The sequence below is a fragment of the Pipistrellus hanaki genome (genome assembly GCF_964339955.1).
Source record: "Pipistrellus hanaki genome assembly, chromosome: 15".
Lineage (NCBI taxonomy): Eukaryota > Metazoa > Chordata > Mammalia > Chiroptera > Vespertilionidae > Pipistrellus > Pipistrellus hanaki.
In genome coordinates this window covers 15,467,881-15,480,110 of record NC_140517.1, presented here as the reverse complement: position 1 = coordinate 15,480,110, position 12,230 = coordinate 15,467,881, and the positions used below count along the sequence as shown (strand labels likewise).

General features: G+C 40.0%; 1 protein-coding gene across 2 annotated transcripts in view; it reads left to right on the top strand.

The window, feature by feature from the left end:
* Positions 1-12,230, top strand: part of SF3B3 (splicing factor 3b subunit 3) — a 39,566-nt gene that overhangs the window by 17,703 nt on the left and 9,633 nt on the right. For both annotated transcript variants that reach the window (XM_084906681.1, XM_084906682.1), the window contains exons 11-16: positions 2,965-3,037; positions 8,160-8,311; positions 8,609-8,764; positions 9,417-9,572; positions 10,066-10,209; positions 11,278-11,400. In XM_084906681.1, coding sequence (XP_084762807.1) covers positions 2,965-3,037; positions 8,160-8,311; positions 8,609-8,764; positions 9,417-9,572; positions 10,066-10,209; positions 11,278-11,400 — 804 coding nt within the window. The remainder of the gene's footprint in view (positions 1-2,964; positions 3,038-8,159; positions 8,312-8,608; positions 8,765-9,416; positions 9,573-10,065; positions 10,210-11,277; positions 11,401-12,230) is intronic.

Sequence of the window (12,230 nt, the reverse complement as noted above, 5' to 3'; positions counted from 1 at the left end):
GAAATCTGCATGGAACATTTTGCTCTTGCTCTTTATTCAGTTTCCAGATTCTTGACATTTTTTTAATTCAGCTTGTAGATTCTTATATTTCCTATTAATGCTGTGTGTATGTAATATATAATATATTTTCATTGATTTTTTATTTTATTTTTTAAAGAGAGAGGAAGGGAGAGAAAGAGAAACTCATTGATCAGCTGCCTCCTGCATGCCCCATACTGGGGAATCAGCCCACAACCCAGGCATGTGCTCTGAACGGGCATCAAATAGCGACCTCTTGGTGCATGGATTGACACTCAGTCACTGAGTCACAGCAGCCAGGCTATTGTGTATATATTTTTATCTTATTAAACTTATTCCTTATTGTTATGTGCTTTTAAGTCACATTATACTTAATTCTTTTGCATTTGTCCACCAGAGTGTATGGATCAGAATTTCTTTAATGAACCCTTTATTGTTGGGCCTTGTAGGTGACATGGTCATTCAAAATAATCTCAAACCTTACATCTTACTTTCTTGATTCTAGTGTTGACCTTACAGCAAATGCCTGGAACTTGACTTTGTTAGTAGTAAAATATTTTTTTTTTAAGTTTTAATTATTTTTCAAAACTTAAACCTCAGAAGTCATATAGCAAAATGTGTATATGTATGAGGATGTGTGTTTTTTAAATTTTGCATGTTTCATAAATGTAAAAATTCAAATGTTGAAAAAGCATTAGGGACATTCACTGACTAGAGCAAGGTTATGGCATAGTAGAAAAAGGCCTTCAGAATATTCTCCACTTTTAAGGGATCTGAAGAAGAGCCGTGTCCATGAGCCACGTAGAGAGGGCAGTAGTGTCATCACACAAAGAGCCAGCACCTCAGAACCCTCAGGATCTCCAGAGAGACAGGCCTCAGTGGGCCCCACTCAGAAAATCCTCTTGCCCTGGCTCTACAGGGTGCCTCTCGCGGGCATTTTCCTGAACTCGAGGAAACAATGAAAATAAATCTTTCTGGGCAATTTGCTTTCAGAACTTGGGGTGGCAAACTATAGGCCCCATTGCCTGGTGGTTTTTTTTTTTTTGTGTGTGTGTGTGTGTGTGTGTGTGTGTTTTGTTTTGTTTTTGTGTTTTTTTTTTGTAGATTTTTATTGGGACACAGCCAAGATGACCTTGGCTTTGAATTCTGGCTCTACTATATAGTTAATATCTATTCCTCAGCTTTTGTTCCCTCTTCTGTAAAAATGGGCTTAATGGAACCTACCGTAAAGGATTGATGCCTAAATTACATGAGATAAATGCATTATAAAGCACTTAGCTCAAGGTCTGGCATATAACTGTTCAGTAAATGTTAGATATTAATATTACTGTTCAAAGAATTTGATAGATTTACTCAAAATATGCATCAATCCACCAAATTTTCAATGATACAAACTCAATTTAGACAAATAATTATTGATTAGTTACTATTCAGAGCTTCTTGATGAAGGTTAGCATATATGTATTCACAGAAAATTTTGTATACAGTGTAAGAAATGACCCAAATTAAGAGTTGTTTTTGAGTCCCCTGCCCTTATTACTTTTTTCCACTTCTATAGAAAAAAACAAAAAAAACTTTGTTATGCTATACAACTGGAACTAATACAAAGTAATATTGAATTTAAATTGTAATTGAGAAAAACCTTTTGTTGTCTTTGTTTCATATGTGTATTTTGTTGTCTTTATTTCTTATGGAGCTTATATGGATAGATTATGGTCTCATTAAGTTAAATAGGGTCACTGTCAGATATTACATTTGTTATAGAATGTAATGTGTCTGATATTTACATTTAATTGGTGATGAAGTTTTCCAGGATTCTCCTGTACCATGATCAGCTATTGCTGCTATTACCATATTAGTAAGTGAAGAAAGGGGTAATGTCTTTCATGAATATACTTGAGTTCTTCCTACAAAAAAAGTTACAAATACAATATATTAAGCTGTCTAATTTACTGTCTCTAGGTCATTTAAAAAATATTAACAAAATTTTTATTTTAGGATGGTTTAGATTTACCGAAAACTTGTAAGGATAGTTTAGAGAGTTCATGGATAAGCCACACCCAGTTTTTCATTCCAGATCATTTTGAGTTCACCTTAGATATTTTGTTTAATGTTTGAGAAACTGTAGGACGTTCATAGGATTCTTAACTCTGACCTTAAGGAGCATAAAAATTGTAGTGGGAAGGATAACATTTCCTCAGGTTCCTTTTTGGAAAGATACCTTAAAAGATGGTGATAGGGACTTTTGTCAGAACTTATAGGAAGGAGAGATGACTGCCACCAAAAGGATAGGGAAGATTTTTCCTAAAGGATGTGGCATTTGAATTGGTCCATAAAGAGATGACATTTGGCTATTGGGAGTTAGCAATGGAATGCTAATAACTCAGGTGGCCTGATTCATTTCCACATGCTCTCTCCGAGGACGATGCAGGTGGGCCATACCCAAAGGAAGTGTAGAGTTTTGGTGCGACAGCTATCCTCCCAGGTGTTTCATCATTTCTTGCTAAAGTCTGTCATGGGTATTGCCAATATTTTTTACTTTTTTTTTTCTTATGTTCTTTTTTGACTGGATGGTTACATTATTTTATTATTTTTTTAAAAAAATATATTTTTATTGATTTTTTACAGAGAGGAAGGGAGAGAGATAGAGAGCTAGAAACATCCATGAGAGAGAAACACCGACCAGCTGCCTCTTGCACACCCCCTACTGGGGATGTGCCCGCAACCAACCAACGTACATACCCCTGACCGGAATCGAACCTGGGACCTTTCAGTCCACAGACCGACACTCTACCACTGAGCCAAACGGGTTTTGGCTGGTTACATTATTTTAATCCAACACACAATGTGAGCACTGCTTTTGGGACCTTATTATCTATCTGGTGTAGTTATAAGCAGAGAACTGAGTTCCATGCTCACGGGATCTGTGGTCTGTCTCTCTGTCAGGTGTCGGAAATGGCTGTCTCTGAACTACCTGGTAACCCCAATGCTGTCTGGACAGTGCGCCGGCACATTGAAGGTAAGCAGCCCTTTCCCAACAGTCAAAATGAGGGTCTGAGTGCCACTGACAATAGGTGTAAGCGGCTGGATTGATAATAGTTCTATGTCATGTCATCTAGCACCATATACTAGAACCTTTTCTGACCTGATACTGTGTTTTGAGGCTCTTCCAATCTGGATGCCTTCACCTATTTCTTCTTGTAGAAATGGGTAAGGGGTGCATAGGGAGGTTGTTAATATTCAGTACATATACACTTTGGTATCATAGAGCCTTCATGTGTGATATTCACCTGTAAGACACTGGTTTCATCTGTGTAAGCGATATGGTGTGAAGGAAAGGTTTTGCTTCATTTATCTTTAACCATGTTCCTCTCTTGTGCTGAAACCACAGTGAAATTGATGGTTATTCTAGTATTAGGAGCTTTGGTAAAGCTTGTTAGTCCTGCTTGATGGGTGTAGTTGTGCTTAAGGAAAGCAGAAATAGATGGATTTGAATCAGAATTTTAGAGTGAGTGGAAAAGGAATAGAGGAGAGATGGAATCTGAGCTTCTAAACAGAAATTCCCATTTTCCCTTTTATTTACTGAGTTCATTTCTATTCCTAGACCTCATTTTTCCTCTTGTTCCCTTAGGAATGTAGAACTAGTGAATAAGATGACCCTGGCCAGCGAACAGAGCTTTTTCAAGAAATAGCTGAATTTATTTCTGATATGTAGATGTTCTGGTTGTGTGGAACAAATTTAAGGGAAATGGAAAATGTGTAGGAAGGAAACCTTTTTCTATTAGCAGAAAACACATTTTGGTGGATTTTGTTTTTATATAGGCATTGGAATCGATCTGAGTAGAGAGAGAAAAAAAAAAGAACAGGTGAATAGGAAATTAGGTTCATTTTAGCTGAGAAGATAATTAGACAAATGATTTTTGAAAGATTTCACTATTATATGTAATGTCATAGAGAAGCTGGTCAGTATTGATGTTTACCTTTATCTTGGTAGCTGATTGACTTCATGGCTTTTGAAAACATTGCCAAGACTGTTCGAATTAGAAAGCTCCTTTGAGATAAAAACTAATGTGCTTCCTCCCTTGTTTGTTTTACTTCTTAAACTGTTTTTAAGTAGACTTATATTTACTGAAAAGTTATCTTCAGTTTCAAAAGCTACCCTATTAAGGTTCACTGTCTCAAGATAGTTTATCAAGGTAATAGAAATTGAAGGCCCTGTCCCCTGCATTCCATTGCTCATTTGACTGGCCCTGCAGTGGGAGTCAGTGTGATTCTTGCTCGTTTGTTAGGATAAGTTCTATGCTCTCATCCTGCAGTCTTTTGAATGCCCCCATGTACTCAGCAATAAAGATAGGTTCCTATTCTCAAAGCACTTGCCGCCTTAAGAAGATAAGTATACCAATCCATTGTGTGCTCTCATGTGATGAAAGGCACAAGCATATTGCCAAGGAGGGGTTAGAGGACGGAATGGGCTTTTTGGACAATGTTTGATGAGTTAGTGATAAGCAGTATGGTGCGTGGTGGAACTGGTAGCTGAACAAATTTCTCTTCTGAATATCAAAATCTAGGGAAAGACTACATCTTGGTAAATTTTACTCTAGAAAAACCATAATTTGGACTATCACCCATGAAAACAGGACAGGTTCTCTGTGTTCGTTCTCTTTCCAGATACCCCAGGTTACTGTTGAGTGAACATTCCACACATGCCACAATCTTCCAGGCAATACTAACCATGGCTGGTACGTGGTGATGCACACTACCAATACCAAGCCTTTTTTTCTCTTCCACAGGTGGCTGGTGAAGGTGCTGATCACCACAGGTGTGTACCTACCGCTAGGGTCTGTCATGGGTCTTAGAGTTTACCCAGCGAGAGGGACCTACACAAAATATTGAGGCTGCCCTGATGGCATCTCTCAGAGGGTAACTTTGCAGTTGGATGTCCTTGTGCATAATAATAATGCATACCCTTCTGCCTGTGTATTAAATGGTCTGAGGCAGGAGTCAACTTGTCTTAGTTTCTTCCACAGAAAGTGGAAAATATGACTGATTTGTTTTTAAGCTGAAAGAATCTGTAGCTTCATATTCTCCCTTGGAATTTTGTATATTCCAGGTATACTAACTGAATGATCAGGTCCTGGAGAAAGCCTCCCACCCCTTTTTTGAATATAATTTGAGGCAAGTCAAACACTGAGTAGTCTGAATATAAAATAAGAATGAAGGGGGCTTAAATCATCCGAATGGTCACCTACCTTAGCCTTTTGAGTGGACTGCATGTTGAGCCTCAGATACTTCGCAGGGGGAAGAAGAATAAAGCATTCTCTCTGTTGGGTTGCTTCAGCAGTGCTCAGACAGGTAGAAGTCCTATTTAATTGAGGCAAAGGTGCATTTTTATACCCTACTAAATTATTCACTGAGGAATGAACTGCGGTTTTATATGAAGCTTGCAACCCTTGGATAAAAGCAATTTGGATGTTTATTGTTTGTAGTAATTTACCTTGATTGAAGCTTGATTTTGTTCTGAACTCCAACTTTTAACCTATAACCTCAAAATACAAGGGCTACTAATCTGTTGCAGGTCTTCCTTCCCATAAAATGGAAAAGGTAGAGGTTACGGTGTGCTTAATGCTCACAGGGTAATGAATATTTTGAGAAAATGTAATGTTAAGCAGGTTTCAGGTATTATTAGTCCTTGCTCTATTGCTTGTTGAATTGCCCAGCAAATGTTGAATTGCCACATTTAAGTCCACTGTGCAACTCTATTTCATATCTGAGTAGTGGGGTCTTGGGTCAGAGGGAAGATAAGGACCTAGGTAGTCCTCCTTCCTCCCTTCCCCCATTCTCTTGCATGTAAGTTAAAAGTTGTCTGGAAGTCTCCTTTTCCTTGTGACTGAAGGAAAAGACCTGAAAACCTGCCTAGTTTGAGCCTTTTTGTTGTTTGACTTTAATTTGCTCTGGCACAACTTTTAAGGTTTTAGATTTCAGTAATGAGAACATGGGAAAGGACACCCTATTCATATAATGCTAAAATCAAGCAATTCCTGTTATTTTTGCACACCAGAAATTTCCGGTTAAACAGCTGGCTGTTAAGCCTCCAAGTTCGGTGTTGTGTGACTATGGTTTTGCTGTGCACGATTAAGATACCTGTTTCAGGAATAACTACTGTGTCATTACTCATATGAATGTGAATAGTGCCATCTTACAACTCTTTATTTTAAAAGGTGTCCCCAAAGCATTTGATACGTGCTGACAGTTAAAACAAAAGAATCTTAAACCAGCTATCTCCTTGTCCACTGTTAACTGCTTATAATTTGGAAATTGAATCCTTACTTTGGGTTCCTTGTGTAGCCATTAGATTACACCCATTGGGAACCATCTTTGATTCTTACCTTTCAGCCACCCAGTCAGTACTCACATGTATTATCAACTGAAGCAAAAGGTCTCACAAAACTACTTATAATCCTTACTTTGTGTGAAACATTTATTTCTGCATATTTCTGTTTAAAAGTACTGATTACAACCCACCAAATTGATTTTATGTCTTGCTAATGGGTTAGAGCACTACTGCTATAGATTACAGCAATAAAACATCTTTTCTTTAAATAAAGAATACTGATTCTGCTGAACTAATCCAGTAATCTTAGTTCAGCTGAATCACCTTAGGATCATTTGGAACCCAAACTATCTTTGATTGTGGTTTGGTTGGATCAAACTTATGTCATTGAACTCTGACCAAGGCTCAAGTTAGGCAGAAAGGGTACTGTAGCTTCTGCTAAGGCAGTGTTCGGCAAACCTCGGCTCTAGAGCCACTTGTGGCTCTTGGGCCCCTTGAGTGTGGCTCTTCCACAGTCTGTTTTGAAGAAGTGGCGCAAGTAAGGTAGCCACTCCTAATTTAGTGCCTTGTTTTCCTGGTTTCTGTGGGAGGAATTGATAGAGAAAATTCAAATGTAAACTAGAAAAATCTCACTCTTTAAAAAAAAAAAAAGTTCCCTAATTTAGTATTAATTAATTAGTATTCAGTATGCCAGATGTGGAAGATATGTTGTAGGGTAGAATATATGGGAAATGGATGACCTTTTACAATGGGATGTGCATGGGAAACTTGAGATTGCCTGTATACCTCAGGTCCTCTGACTTCCCTTGAGAAAATCATTAGTGTTTGTTTATTCAACTATAGTTCATTAAATGGAAAGCAAATCCTAATACGATTGCTCATGACCACTGAGTAGTAGTATTTTTAAATAGTGAAAAAACTAGAGAGGTCAAGAACTGACTATATAAACAGTTTCTCCTCCCTGTTTCCTGGTTATCTAGTGTCCCAGAGAGGTTAAGGACAACAATATAAACAATTTCCCCTCCCTGTTGCCTGGTTATCTAGTGTTCTTACGTCACTCCTATTGGGACATACCAAGGTTCTCAGTTTGCAACGCCGGAATGACTTATTCTCATGAAGACTTAAGTAATCGGTTTTATTCATTAGGTCTTGTGTTCCCACGTAAGCTTCATTTGGAAGAAGGCGGGCACCTTTCTGGTTATAAGGAGTATCTTTTAAGAATAGCTTGTGTGCCCTAACCGGTTTGGCTCAGTGGATAGAGTGTCGACCTGCGGACTGAAAGGTCCCAGGTTCAATTCCGGTCAAGGGCATATGCCTTGGATGCAGGCACATCCCCAGTAGGGGGTGTGCAGGAAGCAGCTTATAGATGTTTCTAAATCTATCCTTCTCCCTTCCTCTCTCTAAAAAAAAAAAAAAAAAAAAAAATCATCAAAATATATATTTTTAATTGGCATCTGGCACAAATAAATTTAGCTTTAATATATATAAGCGTTGTATTTAAAATTTCTTCATGCCACTGATTCCCTTGCTTTGTCCTCTTGCATTTTTCCAGCTAATGTCTCAAGAAAATCATAGTTTTCAGAGGTATTAGAAGTGGGCATATCTACTCAATGTATTTTGGGCACTTAATTATATCTGTAGGCTCTTACAACCCTCAGTTATTTTTGGGATCATCTTATGCCGTGTGTGTGGTGACTGCACATACAAGTGCCTCTTCTGGAAGGTTACTGAAGAGAAAACTTAGTGTGTCTCATTTGGCTGTAATTAATAACTTATTAGCTAACCAGCTCCTTTCTTTTTCCTCTTTCAGATGAGTTTGATGCCTACATCATTGTGTCTTTCGTGAATGCCACCCTTGTGTTGTCTATCGGAGAGACTGTGGAAGAAGTGACTGACTCTGGGTTCCTGGGCACCACTCCAACCTTGTCCTGCTCCTTGTTGGGAGATGATGCCTTGGTGCAGGTGAGGATATCAGAGAGCTACTTACTACTCACCTTGCTTGCTTCTTTCTTTGCCCTCATTATGTAGGCTGCTGTGTTTACCTTAATGAGCTTTAAACTTCTTTGAAGTAGACTTTGCAAGATAAGAACTATTTTTAAAGCTGACCTTGCCTGTAGCCTATCAGGTCTTTTGTCATTGACCCAACTGGTGCTTCAAATGCAGTGGCTCCAGATCTGACAGGAGTGACAGGTCTGATTGGTGTGACACATGCTGAGCAATGTGTCAGATCGCTAAAGTCAGGCTTTCTTGTTATTCCAGGTATATCCTGACGGTATTCGGCACATCCGAGCAGACAAGAGAGTCAATGAGTGGAAGACCCCTGGAAAGAAAACAATTGTGAAATGTGCAGTGAACCAGCGACAAGTCGTGATTGCCCTGACAGGAGGAGAGCTGGTCTATTTTGAGATGGATCCCGTATGTTATTTTATTATTTACTGTGGGGCTGGTATAGGGTCCAGAAGTAGAGATGTGAGTTGTAGTCCAGGTATCTAGATTATATTCACAAGCAAGAGAATTGAGCCCTGGCCAGTTTGGCTCAGTGGATAGAGCGTCTGCCTGCGGACTCAAGGGTCCCGGGTTCGATTCCTGTCAGGGGCATGTACCTTGGTTGCGGGCACATCCCCAGTATGAGGTGTGCAGGAGGCGGCTGATTGATGTTTCTCTCCCCTCGATGTTTCTAACTCTCTATCCCTCTCCCTTTCTCTCTGTAAAAAATCAATAAACATATATGAAAAAAGAAAGTGCCTACAAGCCAATTTGGCACTTATGGGAGAGTAGGAGGTGGGTAAGTTCATATCTTAATTCTCATTGGAATTATGAAACCCCATCTATGGCTTTTCCACCAAATATTTGCCATAGTTTTCAGTCTTGGAATCTCAAGTAGAGAAATTATTGATCATTGATTATAGTAAGAGGTAAACTATTGATTAAAGTGTTATATATGTGTCCTTATGAGCTGTTTTCTTACGAGAGGAAGCAAAAAGGAACTTAAAAGGCCGCCTCCAGTTTCTGAGTCCATGGTTGGTGGTGAGTGGGTTTGTGACCTCTCTTGTCTTCACTTCTATAGTCAGGACAGCTGAATGAGTACACAGAGCGGAAGGAGATGTCAGCAGATGTGGTGTGCATGAGTCTGGCCAATGTGCCTCCTGGAGAGCAGCGGTCTCGCTTCCTGGCTGTGGGACTGGTAGACAACACTGTCAGAATCATCTCCCTGGACCCCTCAGTGAGTGTCACCCTCCACTTCAAGAATCTTCCTGTTGGAACCTGAGCACCTGGCCCACTCCTGATGGCTGTCTCTGAGATCAGCTGTGCTGAACCCTGAACTCTGTTGCTTCTGGATATCATAGTGACTCATGTCAGGAGTCTTCTGCAGTGCTTTAAAAATGACTGCTCACCACTTCTTTAAACCCTTTATAGTTTAAACAAAAAAATTCCCAATAATGTTTTTATAGAAAAGGACTTGGGCCGGCTCGAGGGCTTTAGATGACTTTTAGGGGAAGTGACCTTGCTTATATACTTTAACCCCATTATCCACTTTGACAAAAAGAGGAAAGCATGATCCTCTGCAGAGCTTATTTTAAGATTCAGTTTAGCTAGTAACCCATTTCCCCGTTGAAACTCACTCCTCAGATTGTTCTTTACTCCTAGAATTAGATTTCTCTGGGTAGGTTTTTCCAAAATTACTAATTTCCCATGTTCTTTTCTTTCTCCCATAGGACTGCTTGCAACCTCTGAGCATGCAGGCTCTCCCAGCCCAACCTGAATCCTTGTGTATCGTGGAAATGGGTGGGACGGAGAAGCAGGATGAGCTGGGTGAGAGGGGCTCTATTGGCTTCCTATACCTGAATATTGGGCTACAGGTAAGAAATCTAGGGGGGACATATTGTTGGTGTCAGGTGTCCTTTAGGTTTCATGCACTCCTTTGTTCAATATGGGAATTTTCTGTGCCCATGGTTTCAGTTACCATTCAGTGAATGATGCTGCTCTGTGTTTCCAATGTTCTCAGCTCTAATCCTCTATAATAATCCTATATAATAAAAGGCTAATATGCAAATTGAACGGTCTCTGTGACATGCACTGACCACCAGGGGGCAGATGCTCAACGCAGGAGCTGCTGCTCAGCCAGAACCTGGACTCATGGCTGGCGAGTGCAGTGGTGGCAGGAGCTTCTGGCATTCCCCAAGGGCTCATGGACTGCAAGAGGGTGCAGGCTGGGGTGAGAAGACCCCCCCCCCCCCCCCCAGTGCACGAATTTAGTGCACTGGGCCTCTAGTTAGAACAAATGAGGATTAGAGAAAAGTATTTTCATAAAGAGTTTTTGGTGAAAATTCTTTGCCGTCCTTACTCTGGGTCAGAAATAGGTGGAGTCCTCAAGATTCACCTGTATGCAGCTTTTAAAACGAATACCTCACAGTTCACAATGGGCTCCACGAGCAATAAAGGAGCTCTTCCTGGCATGAAAAGCAGGAATTTAAGGATCAGGTAGTGTCAGGGTTTTTTTGTTTTGTTTGTTTGTTCGTTTTAATCCTCACCTGAGAATATTTTTCCATTGGTTCTAGAGAAAGGAAAAGGAGGGAGGGAGGGAGGGAGGAAGAGAGAGAAACATGGAACAATTGCCTTCCATGCTTACCCTGATTCAAGATAAAAACCCCAACCTGGGTATGTCCCCTGGCTGGGAATGGAACCTGCGACCTTCCTGAGCAAGACTATTTTGAAGAAGTGGCATTAGAAGAAGTTTTAAGTTTAAAAAATTTGGCTCTCAAAAGAAATTTCAGTTGTTGTACTGTTGATATTTGGCTCTGTTGAATAATGAGTTTGCCGACCAGTGAACTAACTCATTTCCTTCCATCTGCTTTGAACTTACTATATAAAGTGGCCAGGGGAACTTTCATCATGGGTAGGCTTAACCCACTCCTCTCCTTTTTTAGAATGGTGTGCTGCTGAGAACTGTCCTGGACCCTGTCACTGGGGATCTGTCTGACACCCGGACTAGGTACCTGGGGTCCCGTCCTGTGAAACTCTTTCGTGTTCGGATGCAAGGCCAGGAGGCAGTAAGTAATGAAAGGGGTAGGCAGCATGTTTGGATGTTAGTACCATCAGTACGATAAATCTCCTTGGTGTAAGCTTTCTTTCATTAATTTACCAATATAGACTTAATTTGTCATTAGCTCTATCTTGGTTATTTTATTTTATGTTGGAAATCTAGGGCCCCTTAATCCAGAGCTTCTTAACATGTTCAGTGGCACTGTTTCATGATTTGATTATCGGTAAATTGGGATGTTGATCCCTTCAGCCCTCAGGCTGGGCAAATTGAGCAGAGTCAGTGTTAGCTGGATGAACACCTCCCATCTAGGGTACCACTTACCCATGAGCAGCCTTATATCTGTGTCATAGCTTACTATAATATATAATGTGAAAGACGTCCTTTATAGGTGAGAATATCAGTACTTGTGGTACTGTGCTAGTCCTTGTTACTGCATTTAATCCTTACAACTATCCAGCCTTGTGATAGTATTTCCATTTTATACACATGAAAACGGGCTCAGAGACTGAGTGATTCCACACTTTCAGCAAAGAGTAAGCCATCCTGCCTCTTCTCTAGGCCTCTTTTTTAATTTATTCTTTATTGATTAAGGTGTTACATAAGTGTCCTTATCCTCCCATTTCATCTCCCCCCTTACCCCTTAGTGTCTGTGTCCATTGGTTATGCTTATATGCATGCATACAAGTCCTTTGTTTGATCTCTTACCTTCCCCACCCTGCCTTCCCATTGAGGTTGGACAGTCTCTTCGACACTTCAGTGTCTCTGGATCTGTTTTTGTTCATCAGTTTATGTTGTTCATTATATTCCACAGATGAGTGAGACCATGTGATATTTATC